At 38.5% G+C, this 17,641-nt stretch overlaps 2 protein-coding genes across 2 annotated transcripts; both read left to right on the top strand.

Annotated features, from left to right (window-relative positions):
• Positions 1–171: 171 nt before the first annotated feature.
• On the top strand, positions 172–7,742 carry ap5m1 (adaptor related protein complex 5 subunit mu 1). The gene is made up of 8 exons (XM_056245483.1): positions 172–429; positions 1,372–2,035; positions 2,120–2,347; positions 3,210–3,349; positions 3,543–3,628; positions 6,519–6,631; positions 6,757–6,853; positions 7,477–7,742. Exons 1-8 carry the CDS (start codon positions 362–364, stop codon positions 7,557–7,559), a joined length of 1,479 nt encoding a protein of 492 aa, XP_056101458.1. The 5' UTR covers positions 172–361; the 3' UTR covers positions 7,560–7,742.
• Positions 7,743–10,496: 2,754 nt separating this feature from the next.
• naa30 (N-alpha-acetyltransferase 30, NatC catalytic subunit) lies at positions 10,497–17,007 on the top strand. Its single transcript, XM_056245484.1, has 4 exons — positions 10,497–11,469; positions 12,755–12,878; positions 13,155–13,210; positions 16,167–17,007. Exons 1-4 carry the CDS (start codon positions 10,699–10,701, stop codon positions 16,302–16,304), a joined length of 1,089 nt encoding a protein of 362 aa, XP_056101459.1. The 5' UTR covers positions 10,497–10,698; the 3' UTR covers positions 16,305–17,007.
• Positions 17,008–17,641: the final 634 nt, after the last annotated feature.

A 17,641-nucleotide genomic window follows, 5' to 3' on the forward strand; every position in this document is an offset into this window, starting at 1 on the left:
TGCTTGAAAGCAGATCTGAGATCAGTTATAAAATTCTACTCCAATGTAGCTGAAAACAGCGACGTTAGTTAAGGCTGATCCTACGTCAGTACGTTTTCCGACCACGCCTCAAAACGTCACGTGATGACTGGCAAACAGGAAGAAAAAGCTGTCAGATGGGAATAACACATGACAGTTGCGAGTTCCTTTATTTTTCTTTTATTTATTTGTTCTTTAAACATGTATCTTAAGTTTACTCAGTGTTGAACTGTAAACAAATAAAAAAAAATCGGCTTACCTAGTGAGATAATAATTGCATACTTCGCTAGATGTTTGGCATGTTAGATTATTCCCACTCATCAATAGGGACATAAACAACAGCATGAGTATACGAGCACTATGGGTTGTCTCACACGAGAAGGGTGAATCTGTAAAGGTTCGGTTTTCCAGGTAAGGACACTGTCTGTGATGGAATATTAGCATACAGCTTTTTGCATACTGTGTAGTATGTACTGCATACTGTCTATTACTTTTTTTGTTGTTGTTTAGAATGGCATACTAACGTAGGCTACTGCTTTTATTGATTTTCTGTATGGATGATATACTACATTTGCCAAAAATGTGCAGTATGCAACCAAGCACAACTTCATGGAAACCCAATGCAATATTCTCAGCATGATCTTCCTTTTCCTATCTAGGTTACCTGTACATATCTCTGTTTTAACTAATTATTTAATTGGACAGATAAAATATCTATTTTTGACACATTTGAATTGAAATGAAAAGTAGTTCCATTTATTTCCAATGTGATAGATGCTACTCACTGGATTGAATTTATATGTGTGAGAACAGTTTAGCATACTACTGTTTAAAACTTTAAAGTTGTCATGAAATTGGAGTTGCTATAGACTTTTCTTTCCTATTGTGATGTATATCCGAGTGAAACGTCTTATTGAATAAGAAAAAATGTTGACATTTTTTTTTTGTCCATTGGGAATTGATTGGATTGTTAGATCGTTGTGGTTTGCTATTGGTCGATCTCATGTGAGTGACAGGTTGATCCCGCCCTCGTGCCAATAAACACATCATCAGAGAAGAGAAGATACTGCAAGAGGGAGGGGTAGTTATTTTGATTAAAGATTACGAGGGCACATGAATTTTAAAAAAAGGTGTTTATTTATAGTACATACTGCAAAGTTACATAAATAAAGAATGGTCAATTTTGATTATTTGCTTGTGAATTTCAGTTATCTGGGATTTCCATGAATAAAAAAATCTATGCACAGCACACACTACAGCAGTTTAAGTGAAACGATTGGATGCTTTTTTAAACAGCCATTTTTCTGTTTTACTTTTCTATTCAGTTTTGTTTTCTTTTTCTTTTTCATTTAGACGATTCCCAACAGTTGAGTTCCGTGCCAAATCCTTGGCTGGAGCTCAGTATGTGTCTGTTCCGGAGGACCGCGTCGTACCCCAGCTTCTGCTGACAGAGTTGGGCCTGGTGGATGCTGACAAACCTTACGTAGACGCACGGGACGACTGTGCCCGTCAGCACCGTTCGCCGGCAGTGGAACTCCGTGTAGATGGTTCAGGAGGGAGAACCCTCTGGCCCGTTCTCATCGTAACTCAGGGAGCGCTAATCCTAGCCTGCCTTCCTCTGGTGGAAGCAGCCCCTGAACCTCGGCCTCCTCTCCCCAGCCTGGCCTCAGTCTCTCAGGGCTTAGCTCTTTTGTCAGGCCTGCAGGATTTCCTTTGTGGCCCTGGAGGTAAACCAGAGCCTGATGTGCTGGCCTCCCGTTTGGCTGCCCTTCCTTCTTTGCTTCTGCAGGTTTGCCCTTTGGGGAGACCACTGGACACCCCTCCTCCAGCTGGATCGGTGCCTGTCGCTGTGTCTCCAAGCCCAGGGGGGGCTCAGAAACAACCAGCCTGGAAGGCAGGGGTCCATCGAGGCAGGGCGGTAGTGAGTGTGGCCCTTTCCGAGAAGGTGAGGTCCATGCAGTACGGCAAGAGCAGTCGACAGGATCTCTGGGATGTATACGGCATGGTCATGTGCAAAGTTAGTCCCCGTCCTTTATGCTTAACTTGTAGTTTGATTTTTGTTATTAAACTTGCATTACAGTTGTTACTTCATGTTTTTCAGTGTGAGGTTGAAGGTGTTCTGCCCAATGTGACCGTCACCCTCACGCTCCCACCCAACGGTTCACCCCTGCTGGACATCCTTGTCCATCCCTGTGTGACGTCTCTGGACGCAAGCATTCTCACTGCCTGCAGTGTGGATGAGAATGACGGTTCCGCCTTTTCAGGGCCATACAAATTCCCTTTCTCACCACCTCTGGAGCTTTTCAGACTCTGTAGCTACACCTCACAGGTAGAGCTTAGTCTAGCAATAGTCTGTATTTTAATAGTTTTTCACAACTTTAAGGTCCTGATATTAAGATGAGTTTTGGTTGATCGGATCTTAAGTAGACGAGGGAGACGCATACCCGGTGTTTTAATGCGTCTCTTTTGTCCACTTCTGTCCTGATTTCTTCGAGGGGAGGGTCTGTGGGCGGGTAAATGTATGTTTTTTTTAAAAATATTTGTTGATCTAATAATGGACAAAATAAGCTCACCGTGACCGGAGACGACAGAAAAACGTGTGGAGAGCAACAGCTTTCCTTTCTGCTCTGACAGCCACAAGACCATCCGAGTTTGTGTTAGAAATCAGGAATGGTGAGAGAAGATTGTGCCTGGTACGTTTTTCGTCTTCAAACCAAACTTGGGTCTTCAGCCGACAAAGTTTAAATCCCGTCTGGCTAGCGTGCTTCCCATAATGTTTATGCATTAGCTCAGTAAGCGGAGAGTAGGCGACCACACGAGCGTCTACACTACGAAAGCAATCCGGTCAAATGCGTTTTCGACTACGTCTGGAAGTGGTCGAAAGTGGAAAAGCTCAAAATGTTTTAGACCCCGTTCACTCCTGTGTTTAGCGCCGTCCACTTGTGATCCGATCGACCAAAATGCATCTTAATTCCAGGTGTAAACAGGGCCCTAAATCTACACTACCGTTCAAAAGTTTGGGTTGGCAAGATTACATTTTTTCTTTTTTTAAAGTCTCTTTTGCTCACCAAGACTCCATTTATTTGATAACAAATACAGTAAAATAACTTTAATTGTCTCTCATTATGGTATATGCACACACTAAAAGCTGTAGTGTCTTCAACTGACTTGGGCTTATAACTGTTTTTGAGGTACCCGTGCCACCGATTCTTGGCTCCTACCAGCTGAAGGCAGAGGAGAATCATCTAAAGATTAATGTCGTCTTGAAGCTCCATGAAAGTGTAAAAAACAGCTTTGAGTACTGTGAGGCGCACCTTCCATTTTTCAACAAGTAAGTAATGTTTATTTTTTTTAGTAAAAAACGTAATTTTGTACTCCACACGTGTTGGGTGTGCTGCTGGGATTTACACTTTCACTCATACATTTATAATGGCGGTCTTTATGGTCTTTAGCTGGTTCTGTATTTTTGTGCTTATAGAAAGTACATTGGCTGTTATAGTGTCCATGTGTGTGCTTCCTCACAGGAATCTAATGGGAAGTGTGGAGGTCAAAGTGAGCTCTGGACAGCTTGAGGTGTCGAAAGAGAAGAACTTACTGGTTTGGGTTCTTGGTATGTCTATTCTTAATATTCTATGTTTCATGTTTGCGTTTATCAATTTTTGGGGCCTATGATATGCATTAGTGTTTTTTTTATTCCTCCTTCTTCTTCTTCTTCTTGTCTTTATTTTTCTGCTATAAAACGCTTGCAGGAAATTCATTATATTTGGCACACAGATAGAGGACAGTCTGTACATTAATCACAGCAATTTTGAAGTCTCTAACTCAATCCCTCTAGCGCCACCAACTGTCCGAATTTGTACTTACCGGTACTTTTATGCTAGTAACTTTTGAACCTTAAAGGCTATAACGCAATTTTTCCCCAATTTGTTCTCAGAGGTTACTCAACATGTTTTATTATGACAGGATTCAAAAATAATGAATGAAATAATGATAGAAATAATGTCTCTTCTGTATTAGAAAAATAAATATATAAATAATAAATAACTAAAAGAAATACCTCCAAATTGAACAAAAATAGCTCTCACAAACTTACAAAAACGTTATTTATATATTTAAAATATTACAAAATATATTGATAGTTTTCTTCCTCTTTATCCTGTTTTTCTTCCTCATCCTCCTTGTTTGCCCATCTATATTTTGCTGTAGAGCTGATCTTTCCCATCAGTTTTTTGAAAACCAGGACATTTTCATCACTTTATAAAAAACAGCCAGGACGGCCAGGACAGGACGTGAAAACAGGACATGTCCTGGGAAAACAGGACTGTTGGTCACCCTATGTCATCACAAGCATAGATATCCATAATAAAGGCTAGATGTCTTACGGCGGAGTCTCTATCGTCATCACCGGCGGCCATCTTGTCACAGGCAAGCTTTCTGGCGGGCTCTGTGGTGCCTAGTCTCGCGTAGCCAGACCTTCAGACTGACGGCTGAAGGTCTGGAATTCATAGCAGCTTTCTTTGGCCAAGGCCCGGCCATAAGGCCGTTTGACCGACATCTCAAACAACCAATTACAGTTCGTTTCGTTCAGCGTCACGTTTCGGGGCGTGGAAATGTCCCCACAACAACAGACTGGCGTGCAACAAGTCAGTCAGCATAGAAAATCAAAGAAGGAGAAGAAAACTTCAAGAGTCTACTTTTGAGAATCCTACGTTTAGCTGATCTTGATAAATGCTCATTGTCACTCGTGTAAACACAACAGTTTTTCTTCCGCAATCACACGTCTGCGCTTTGTTTCCCGGCGGACCGAAAATAAACGCGACACTCGCGCCCCCCGGAAATCCGATAAAATTCAACCAATCAGATGACGACTTCGACTATGTGGTACCTGATGTAAGATGAGTGATCAGCACGAACACAAATACTCTTATCTCGTTGAAATCTTGACGGATTTACAAACGGTTTGGTTTCTTACAAACGTTATTAACGTGGCTATAATTCTGGGTGATTATTTATTTATACACTTATTATAAAAATGGTTTGAAATTTTTTTGAAAATTTGAAAATGGGTAGAAAATTGAGCAAGTTATGGTTATTTAAAAAGTACATGCACCATTAAAACACAATGTTACGAGTGAGCGAGCTGCCTGTGACAAGATGGCCGCCAGGTGCGGACGTCGACCTCCATTGGCCAGCAGCGCCATAGACAGTATAAGAAGTGGACAGAGTCATCTCATTGGAGCTCAGTTGAGACAGTTGAAGCCCATTTTTAGCGATTTTTGAGCACTTCCGTTCCTGACGCGCAGACTCAAACCGACTCAAACTAAGCTTGATGACGTGAGCAACCTGTCTGACAGACGTTAATCTTCTAGTAGCTGTGCGTGAAAGTTGCCAACGTTAATCTTGCCGAGACGGGGAACTTGAGCAAAGAGTTCTTTGGCGTGAGTGAGCAGGAGTAAGTATTCCGTTGCTTTTATGGACTCATTATCTACGGGCTTCTCCCTTGACGGGCATCCCGCCGATTGCCTGCGAGCTTCTCCTGCTGTCTGTACGGTAAATTCTGTACAGCGCGACAGAGAGTCGAGTGGTTATGACGCAATCGTTAGCCTATTTTTACTAAATCTATTTCTACGGGGCCATAATGTAACATAGAAGGTAATGGAGCACTTTATACATTGTCGTGTTTCTTTAGAAATAAATAATGGACAAATGGAGTCTTTAAACGCCTCAGATTTAAAGTTATTCGCTGTCAAAGTGACGCCAAAATGAATGGGAGTCAATGGAAATGCTAACGCAAGTGAAGTTCTGCTACAACATGGCGGCACCCGGCCGACTTCAACTTCCGGTCGATGGATTACCCCCTTGAGCAGCGCGGACGAGACATGGATATCTATGATCACAAGCATGACCTGAGGCTACTTGCAGCGTTTCGGCTCAGCGCCACCTACTGGTCAGGAGATATAAAAAATGCCTCTTTTTGCTTATAACTTATAACGATTTGCCCCAAAATCATAAACCAGGTCTCTTTTGATTCAGTGCAACATGCTTGAGTCGAATGATAGCCAATTTTCCCATGTCGACCATTTTGGGCGTTGGCCATTTTTAATGTTTTTCATAAAAAGCTGTATTTTATAAACACGTTAGCATAATATCGAAACTCCATATGGGTCATCAGCACCATGCCCTGAATGTACTCAAAAAGTTTCAGAACAACGCCACCTTGTGGTAAAAATTTATGATGAAATTTCAATAAATGCTAATGGCTTTTGATTAACCGCTCTCAATAACTCGTTAACTAACTTGATGGCATGAAATCATGATTTTTCAGCCATTTTGACTAAAATCATCTAAAAAACAATGTAATTACTCACTGTTGTGGTCTAATACTCCCAGCCATGCTTGCATAACTCATTGTGCTTTTTTTGTGGTTGGACCATTAATTGCTGCTTGCAGCTATATTTGTTATTTATAATTAATAGACATTTGTCGTTGTACCTCCTCAGGTCAGAAGTTTCCAAAGGCTCGTGAGGCAACACTGGAGGGGACTATTCATTTTTCAGGGACTGTTGCTGGACCGACAGACCCTCTATGCACAGGACTCACTGCATATATAAAAGTGGGTGAATTTAGGATAAATTAATTTATTCTATCTATAATAAGATATTGAGAGTCAATGTATTGCACAAGATGTCTGTATTAATGTGCATAATAACAGTTGAGGTGTCACTGTATTCGTTCCAGCTTTATTTCCGTGTGCCAGATTTGACTCTGTCTGGTTGCTGTGTGGACCAACACTCAGTGCAGGTTTACTCATCTGCCAAACCGCGTATTGTCACAAGTGAGTGATTCAGTCACAGTGTTGTTGTTGGTAAATAAAACCAAAACTATTCAAATTGAAATAAAATGAAATATACATGTTAACACTTTACAATAAGATCCTATTAGTTATTAATTGTGGTTCTATTGGTTATTAATATTATTTATTGTTAATGTATTAATTAATGTTAAAAAATATGAATAATTACTGTACTGTAATATTTTGCTCATTGTTAGTTAATACATTAACAATAAATAATATTAATAACCAATAGAACCACAATTAATAACTAATAGGACCTTATTGTAAAGTGTTAACATGTATATTTCATTTTATTTCAATTAAGAACTAAAATAACTAAAACTGAAAACAAAACAAAAACTATATAGTCATTTAAAAAAACTAATTAAAATTACAAAAGCACATTATAAAACTAAACGTATACTTAAACTAAATTAAAACCAACAGAAAATATAAAAATAAAATATTATGCAAAATATTATAAAAGCATATATATAGTAAAGTAAAATAACACTGTTCAGTGATGCGCAGTGATTGCATGTTGAAATAAATTCACAAGAAAATAAGTTTTCTTAATTACATCAGCAATGAGAATGACCCTATATCTTTGTTTTGTCCTCTAGCACGAGAGCTGGTCTCCTCCGAATACTACATCTGGAACTCAACAGGGGACGCCCCCGTCTCATCTGGACTCACCGCTCTCTGACATCATCTAATTAATGCACACTGGCCTTAATAAATCATTCCAGGTATTAAAGGATCAGAGACTAATAAATTATATTCTATATGGAAATGTGGCCTCTGACAAATGTTGCTGTCATACAGTGTTAGCTTTCATTTACTGTATGGTTTTTCTAATCTGTCAAAATAAAATATTCAGTGTCTCACAGTGTGTGTATGTCTCCTTTATTTAGCTGAATATGGGCAGATGTATAATGAATGATCGGTCAGAGAGATCCTGATAAATATTTATAATATAATATTCTTTATTTTTTCCGTTATATCAAAACAATTAGTTATTAACTATATTTTTATATATAAAGAAAATGCCATTTTTAGTCAAATGCTCTTTCTTCTTTACTAACAAGAAGTAATGAAGAATTAAAATTCAATTAACAGTCCTTTCATTTAGCTTCAGACGGATCCCTAAGTGTTTACTGCTGTTCAGGCTTCGGTTTTCCCTATTAGCTGTTCAGCTGGTTTATATAGAGGCTCCTTGAGCTCACTCACAAGAGGACTTTGGCCCTGTGTTTGTTTGATGAGGCTAAAAAGAGAAGGAGAGAAGGCAATTGTTAAAGAGAAATACCAGTCTGGTATCCAAAGAGGTTCTTAATTAGTTTCCAAAGTGACCCATAGAGGTCCCACTTAAGCTTGTCTCCGTCTCTCTCCTGCCCAACAGTTAATGGAGACTTAAAAATACCAGTCATCCAACTCGCAACTAAAGGACCCTTACGCCTTTAATTGTTGCAATAGAAAATCAGTTATGCCGCCTATCCTATAGTTTGGCTAAATGTTGAAACTAATATCACCTTATATGAGCAGCAAGCAGTCATTTCTGTATGTTTAGCGGCTGAGTAGCATTTGGAGAATTCCCATGGAGAAGACGGCAAGATGATGATGGTTCAGCTGGAGCCACATAAGAGCTCTCCACTGAAGCAAACCATTGTGTGAGAGATTAATCGTCTGCCACGTCGACTGATTGCCTTGCTGTGTCTCTGCAAGAACAAGGCAAGACTGCATTCTCACAAGGATTTGCTCCTCAGAACACTGAGCGTGATCAATCTTACGGCCGAGGCCAGTCCCCAATAAGGTCCTCTTCAGTCTGTATTCAAAGAGCTTCACAGAGAGTTTCACACTCTTCCTCTTAGTCTGACCGGAGCCATTCCCGATCATACGTTTTCTAGTCAGTCTTAATTCTAAAGGAATGTGTTCAAAGTTCCAATAGGATTTTCTATAACAATTAGAATTCCATCCTGAGATATATCGATGATATACCTGAGATCGGTTTTTGTATTAAAATGTGGGTCATACTTTATATTGGTTGTCTTTAACTATATGTACATCAAAAGAAAATTGGGTTACACTTTATTTTAGGGTGTTTGTGTTAGTGTGTAATTATACATTTAAGTGCTGTGTAATAATAATTAACTACATGTAATTACTATAGGGGTTAGATTAGATTAGAGTTTGGTTTAGAGTTAGTTGCATGTATTATGCATACAGTAATTTATAGTTATTACAACAGTAACTACATGTGACGTGTGTAAGGACACTGTAAAATAAAGTGTTACTGAAAATTGTTTGGAACAATGTAGCCGTCTTATTGTGTCTATGTTGTATTGCAAAACACTTGCTGCTATTGTAGTGGGATACGCGTTCATTAAATTCATTTAGATCGTCTAGGGACATTTCAATATATATTGGTAATAATTTTTTTTTTTTTTGTTTTTTTTTTTTTAGATATTGAGAATGTGTTTCTAGTAGATCCCCCCCCCCCCCCCCCCCCAAGTTAGAATCAGGGTTATTATAGATAAGATAACTAAAACCATTAAATAAAAAGGTTTTCATTATTTTAAATAAAATAAACTTTACTGAAACAAAACAAACAAAGAAAAAATAATACAAAACTTAAACATATTTGATTTCAGTCAGTTACCAAGTCTTGATGTAACAAAAACTAAAATAAATAATAATAAAAACATATTTTAAATAATAACTAATTATTGAAAAAACTAAAATTAAACTGGAAATAGAAAATATATATATAAAGAAATATTCAGAATATTAATAAAAACTGTAATAGTATCTTAAAGATACTAAAATAATGTACAAATAAAATTCCCATTAAATCCTTTAGGATTGTTTTTGCTCATTAAAGTTGAATTAGTCAGCATGTCATTAGAGAGTATTACTTCTGTCGCACTGGACATAATGAAGTCACGATCAAAACACACACTAAACCTGCAACACTGAAATGCTCTGGAGCAAAGTCACACAAGATTGGATGTGCATAGGTCCATCTAGTGGCCCTTCTTGGAAAATAGGTTTAGGACGTCCAAAATGATTTTTTTAGGGGGAGGGGGGGAAATATCTCAGTCATTACGACAGTTTGTAACCAGGAAGGCTAATTCGCGCTGGCGGGTTTCCTCTGCAATTTTATAGCTTTTTAGAATGGCGGTTTTGAAGTGAATTAAAGTCTGTGGTGAGAATTACATGTTTTGTTCTAGAACATAAATAACACATATGCATACATCAAACGCCGCTGTTTTTAAACCTACGTTGCTAACAAATGTATAAGGACTGGTCGTGTGAAGTCAACATGGCAGTGTTATTGACTACAATTCCAATTAAGACCATTTAAAATTGTTTTAGTAAATACTAGCCTATAATATTATATAAATAATACTAACCCTGGTTTGGGGGTGATCTGCTTTTTTAGAAGACTAATGTCTCATACGAATACTTCTCAAATGTGTTATTAATTTATTAATAAAAAAAATTATATACTATATGTGTACATACACACGCGCGCGCACACACACCTTAAATCTGTGCAAAATGTTTGTTTTTTTATTTCTATAATAACTCCATTACCCAGCATCCTTTACTGCACGCGCCGACATAGTGTCGTAAATCATCCGCTCTGCTTTACGGCACATAATAAGCAAGTGTGGAGTGAATTGAGTAATGGCAGGAACAGACACGAGATAGTCCACGAACTTGACATTATTCCTACATTTATCAGGTACCGGCAGCCGGACGGACGCCTGTCTTTGTCGTCGTTCGCTGTGAGAGGCTGATTCCGACCCCGTTTTTCTGTCATCATAATAACTGTATGCAGTGGAATGGCTGAAGTGCCGCCAGGGCCTAACGCACTGCCTTCATCCCCGAGCGAGATCACAGCACTGCCCGTGGACGGCTGCACCTTACTGGGCAACGATGAGGGACGGGACATCATCAGCCCCGGACAGGGACACCAGCACGCCAGCGACCATAAGGCGATAGTCAAATCCAACCAGAATAACGTGCACCCCAATGCATCAGCCTCCCAGTTCCACACAGCCCAGCTGAACGGGGTCCAGTGCAACCACACTCACCTCCAGAACCATGTCCAGCAACACCGGCCGTCCGACAATCAAAACGCCGCTTCTGATCATCACTTGGACGGAGTCGCTGAAACACAGGGCGATCACACGGAAAACAACAATTTAGCGAGAAATAAACGATGTAGTGATCTAACGCAGAGCCAATCGCCGCCGAACAACGGGATAAACTGCAATGATAGTATGGCGATAACGGAGAGCAGCTCTTGTCGATTGGAGAATGATGTAAGTAGCAGGACTGGTTCGGCGGGTCCGGCTCGGATGGACGGGGCAGAGTCAGGCCCGGGCCCGCAGCGGGCTCGAGTAGAGCAGGCGCCGGCTGACAGCGCTCCGGTGGCGGCGATGTCGAGACTAGCGCTGGAGGAGCACGACGAGTCCATCCGATACGTGAGATACGAGTCTGAGCTCCAGATGCCCGATATAATCCGACTCATAACTAAAGACTTATCTGAGCCCTACTCTATATATACCTATAGGTACTTTATTCACAACTGGCCTCAGCTCTGTTTTCTGGTATGTATCGTGTCATTCAGTTATTCTTGATGGTGTTGAAGAAATCAATATCAAAGCATTCAACAACATAACAAAATGTGTAACACGGATAAAATGGTACTGATTAGTATTTTCGTATATCTTGCTATTTAAATGATATTCCAATGTAAATAAAAAAATAGCATGATATCACTGTTCAACATAAACATGGCATTACTATAGTAGCCTACATGTCCAAAAAAAAAAGGAGTCTAAACATATACCCATTATATGTCATATAACCATCTTCAAGAAAACATTATATTTTAAATGATTGTCAAATTATTTTTTTTACTACATGCCCAGTTTAAATCACATTCTGACCCTTCTGAAAATTTTCCGTGATTTTCTACTGACAGATGAGATGAGTACCCCAAAAAAACAACCAAAAGATCAATATCAGAGCACCCAACATCATCTCTGATATAATCAAATGTAACATGTCCATAATACAGTGATGGTAATATCATGCTACAGTGATGTATAAAATGTTACTGATTGATTAGCTTTTTCATATATCGTGGTATTTAAATGATATGCCAAGTATAAGGTATGTCCATGCTACCATATATTACCATGGTTTATCAAAAAACATGAAATGGCCAAAACACAATTTATTTTTTATATATTCGTATCGTATTGTTTATATATTGTATTTTCATATGTTTGTCCTTTTTTAAATGTCATATTGCTTAAGTGATTCAGATGTAACCATATGACTATTTACTGTTGTAACACTAAATATTATTTATTGTATCTTTTGCAAGAATGATGTTTAATATTTATATAATCTGTTAGTGAGTAAGGATGTATGCTTCCATAACAGACGAGTATCAAAAAGTGTCATGGTACGCATTTTCTGTGATAATATCATGCATTTTTGACACTGATGTGATACCATAGTATTGTTAGTACTAGGGTGGGTTAATTAATCATTCAGTACAGTGGGACATACCATCACTCCGCAGTATTTTGTAAGGGTATTTTTTTATTAAACAGATGGTGAGTATTGTAGTTTCACAACAAAAACCGGGATCTAACCATGGTCATGTGGACGAGTCCATATCATGGTTTTACCTGTGGTTTTATTAAAAAGTACCAGAATGGTATATTCCACGGTGTTGAAGTGTATTTATATCGTTTTGAACGGATTCAGGGTGGTGTAATTCTCATCTTGAGCCTAGTATTAGAGATATTTGTCATTGTTTTGCACAGTTCACCATATGAATTGCAGTGTCTTGATGAGTCTTTCTTTGATGTGTCACAGGCGATGGTTGAGAAGGACTGTGTTGGTGCCATCGTGTGTAAGCTAGACATGCATAAGAAGATGTTTCGTCGAGGATACATCGCCATGCTCGCCGTGGACTCCAAATTCCGCAGGAAAGGCATCGGTAAGAGCTATGCTAGCATGGTTGCCCTCACCTCAGAATGGCAACAGAAGGGATCTTTTTATAGGACCCGCGTCTGCTTCAGTGTCAGCTCATGGATACATTTAGTGTCTGAATGCTTTGAACTGCTATAAATCAATGGTGTGCCTTTCCGTGTCGAAGGAGCTCGATCGTTCCATGTGTATTCTCCATTCATACTGTATTATTTACCATATTCAATCGGTATATGTAATAGTGGAAATGTATTATAAATGATTAAAAGCTGTACTTGTTTGTTAGGCACTAACCTTGTGAAAAAGGCCATTTATGCTATGGTGGAGGGGGATTGTGATGAGGTAAGAGATTAATCTTGTAAATATTTCACACTACGGATATATTTGGAATGGAATACTACTACATACTACACAGTAGAGAAGCATGGATTCTCCTAGACGAGGTTGACAATGCTTTTCTTCTGAGTCTTGTGTTAATAATGCTATTGGCATTCAAAGTATCTTTCTTAGAATTTCCTTTAAAATTAGTATAATACGTTTATTTTTAAAATAGTACATTTATTATATAGTAATACATGTTTTAAACTGCCTTATGCTACATTTTGTCATGTGTACTGATGTTGGATCTCAGAAACTAATGCTATTTTTCATGATATATGCTGCTAAATGTGATTCTGCTGAGTATTTAAGATACAAATTAGCAGTTTATTTAATTTTGTGTAAAAATGTTATATAGTGTTTTCAGTAAAAAGTGAGAAGCAAGGAAATATCATGCCATAATACTCATTACTGTCCATTTTTATATTATTTTCTTAAATAGAAGATCAGTAATATTACATTGAGATACATTAATATCCAAGGTTAAGCCGTCAGGTTGTATTCTGCAACTGCATGTGTACAGTGCCATACAAAAGTTTAAATACTTAAATACTTTTATTTAGCAATTTTCAACATTGATAATTATAATTATAAGAAAGGTTTCTTGAGCAGCAAATCATCATATTCGAATGATTTCTGAAGGATCATGTGACAGAAGACTGAAGTAATGATGCTGAAAAATCAGATTTGCATCACAGGAATAAATTCAAATAAAAAGTTATTTTAATTTGTAATAATATTTCACTGTATTACTTTTTTTACTCTATTTAAAAAAAAAAATCAAATACACTTCCGGTCAAAAGTTTGGGGTCGGCGAGATTTTTTTATGTTTTTGAAAGACGTCTCTTATGATCTGCGTTTATTTGTCCAAAAATACAGTAAAAACGGTAACAACATAGTGAAATATTATTACAATTTAAAATATCTGTTTTCTATTTTAATATATTTTAAAATGTAATTTATTCCTGTGATCAAAGCTGAATTTTCAGCATCATTACTCCAGTCTTCAGTGTCACATGATCCTTCAGAAATCATTCTAATGTTTTTTTGCTGCTCAAGAAACATTTCTTATTATTATCAATGTTGAAAATAGTTGTGCTGTAGTATATATATATATATGTAATATAATATAAATATAATAGTATATTTGTGGAAACAGTGATAGATTTGTTTCTCAGGATTTTGCAAATGAAAGAATCAAAAGGAAAGTTGAACAGAACAGCATTTATTTAAAATACAAATCTTTTGTAACATTATAAAAGTCGTTACTGTCACTTTTGATCACTTTAATATACCCATAATGTAAAAAAGTAAAATAATGTTTCAATTAAGCGACTGTTTACACCTGGTCTCTTCATGTGTTTCCTCTGATCGGATAGCTAAAAATCCCAGGATGTCCTTCGGAAAAGAGTAGGGGTGTAACCCCGGCATCATGGACAAATTTGCCCCTTGGCCTCTGTCCATCATCATGGCCTCCTAATCATCCCCATGATTGGCTTCATATATACCCTGTCTCCTCTCCACCAGCAAGCTGGTGTGTGGTGGGCTTCTGGCACAATATGGCTGCCGTCGCATCATCCAGGGGGATGCTGCACATTGGTGGTGGTTGAGGAGATTCCCCCTTCCACATGTAAAGCGTTTTTCTTTGATTTATATTAATTTTGCTAAGACCCATTTATGTGGCCAAGTGTAAATTGAACCGTTTTAAAGGGGTCATATAATGCCATTTTTGTACAAGCTACTATGATTCTTTAGGGTCTAAATTAAAAGTTTGTAATATACTTTAATTAAAAATTCTCATTAGTATTGTAAGAAAACACTTATTTTACTTGGTCAAAAACAGCTCTGTTTTCAGCACGCCGTTTCAGTGCATATGCCTTTAAATGATAATGAGCTTTGCTGACTCCGCCTCTCTTCTGTGCGTACACCGTTTGTAACACAATAACACAATAACCATAACGTGTTGTTCAGTATAAACGTGGGATTATGAATTATATTGAGAACGTCGTACATAGAAAACAAGCCGTAATGTACCCTGAGTGTAAACCTTAGACGCATTCATTGTGAAGCGTGCAGCTAGCGATTTGCAAAGATTAATATAAATATGAATATAAAGTTTAATAAAACGTTACTCACTTCAGTTGTTCTAGAGGTTCAGCAGGAACACGAATAGCTGGTACCGATCCTTTATTCAGGAGCAGCTTCTTAGCTAAACCAGCTTTATACTGATCCTCGTTTATAAAGCAGTCTGGTGAGAAATGATTCGCGCAAACATGAACGCATTGACGTTGCTCGTGGGGAATATTCCCTTCGAAAACAAACTCAGCCACTGCGTCTTCAGCGGTTCGGATTTAGGAACATTAAAATGACTGCTGTGTTCGTTATTGCACCCAAGAACAGAACACCACAATCGCTTAGACGCCATTCTGCTCATAGACAGTGCTCCAGCATATCAACAATGACCGCGCCGGTCCGCCGCGCTGGCTCACGAGCGAGGGCGGGTCTGTGTTGAAACGTTGCTGTCAATCAACAATCGTGGGAGGGGCTTCCGAGCGTGTGACGTCACAGGCTCGAACGGCTCGATTTGAGGCAGGGAAAAACATATAAGGAGATTAAAACAAAAACACTGGATGGATTTTTATCATTTTATGATGGTTGTGTACAGGCACTGCCAACACACATTTCAGTACAATCAACTTGTAAAAGTGCATGTACCATTATATGACCCCTTTAACAAATCCGCTATCCGATCAGTACTAAAAATGCATGAAGTGACCAGGTGTGAATGAGTATGTGGTACTACGCCATTCCAAATATGCCTCAACTTCTATTTTCCCCTCACTTATGTTTCACATGTAAGAATGTGTTTGGAAACCTATGCTATGCCCATTATTTCTATATGCTTTATTTTCATCCTCAGGTGGTGCTAGAGACAGAAATCACCAACAAATCAGCCCTGAAACTCTATGAGAACCTGGGCTTTGTCAGGGACAAGCGGCTGTTTAGATATTATTTAAACGGAGTGGACGCACTTCGGCTTAAACTCTGGCTTCGCTAAATCAAACTACGGGGGTCCCTCAACTCTTTCTCCATCCCTTTGGCCTCCTCTTCCTCCGCCCCAGTCCTTCGGCTCAGACCACCTGACTTCCCATCAATAGAAAGACACTCGACCTCTGCTGAGCCACAAAGGGGAAACTCTGAGGGAAATTTCAACCAATCATAATAAAGTGTTTTAAGAACTTTTTGTGTAAACAAAAGAGAGGTCATTGCAGAAAAGAAAAAGATGCTCAAAGTCGGGTACTAATATGACATTGACGGCGAAAAGAAAAACACGCGTTGGCTTCGATGTTCAGATGTCAATAGCCTGGCTTAAGACCTCCGTGTATTTGCGTCAGGCATTGGAGGCGGATGGGCAGAATGTGTCGACGGCATTGGAGAAATGAATCGTGCCGAAAGCAAACAGTGCGCCACACTTAGTTTGTTTTTTGTTTGTCGTTTTTTTATGAACAATCACAATGCGAAGGATAAAAATGTGTTTAAACCGACTCAACGAAACTACTCAAATCGATTTTTGTTTTACAATTTAGTTTTTCTAAAAGAGGGTGCACGGGAGCATTGCAGGTTGCGATTGTGCCTGCTACTTTGCGTTGTTTTTGTGCGTACGGGGGTCTGTGGTTTATTTTATGTGTTTATTTTATGTTTTGGAAAACACTGAGCAGAGCCTTGTCTGCTTTAGAAGTTTGATCTACGACAAACTAACATACACTTTAACCTGAGTGCTGCGAAACCGTGCAGACGGCATCTCTGCTCTTTTAAGTTGGTCTTATTAGCTCACGGTTTGCCATATTGGTTTATGTGGCTTGTGATTCTGACATAAGTGTTTTGTACAACTAAATTAAAATGAATGAAAACCAATTACTAAATGGCCTAAAAGGAGAGTATTCCCTGTTTTTTTTCAGTACTTTTTTACCACAGACTTCATCATAGATACTCCCTTTCCATGTCTGATACAATGTTTGGATATGCTGAACTAGAGAAATGAACCTCAAACAGACGCACTTCTCATTTTTGCACTGATTAGATAGGGAATTTGTGCTCTGTATATTTCCCTGGTCCGCCACTGCTTTAGTGGACCAGTAAAGGACAGACTACAGATCTCACCAGCTCAGTTGCTCCATTGGACTCATGCAAATAGTTGCTTTAAAGTCATGAAACTATGGATGCTTGTTTTCCGCCTTGGAATAAAAAATAGAAAAGATAATTGCCATTTTATCTCACAAATATGACTTTTTTTCTCTCGAAATTGCCCAATGTAAAGGTGCAATTGCGTGTAATAGTCCCAATTGCGAGATATAAACTTCCAATTGTGACACATTTTTCTCAGAATCTCGCAAT

The sequence above is a fragment of the Rhinichthys klamathensis genome, unplaced genomic scaffold (assembly GCF_029890125.1).
Source record: "Rhinichthys klamathensis goyatoka isolate OS25496 unplaced genomic scaffold, OSU_Roscu_1.1 h1tg000032l_1, whole genome shotgun sequence".
Taxonomy (NCBI): Eukaryota; Metazoa; Chordata; class Actinopteri; order Cypriniformes; family Leuciscidae; genus Rhinichthys; species Rhinichthys klamathensis.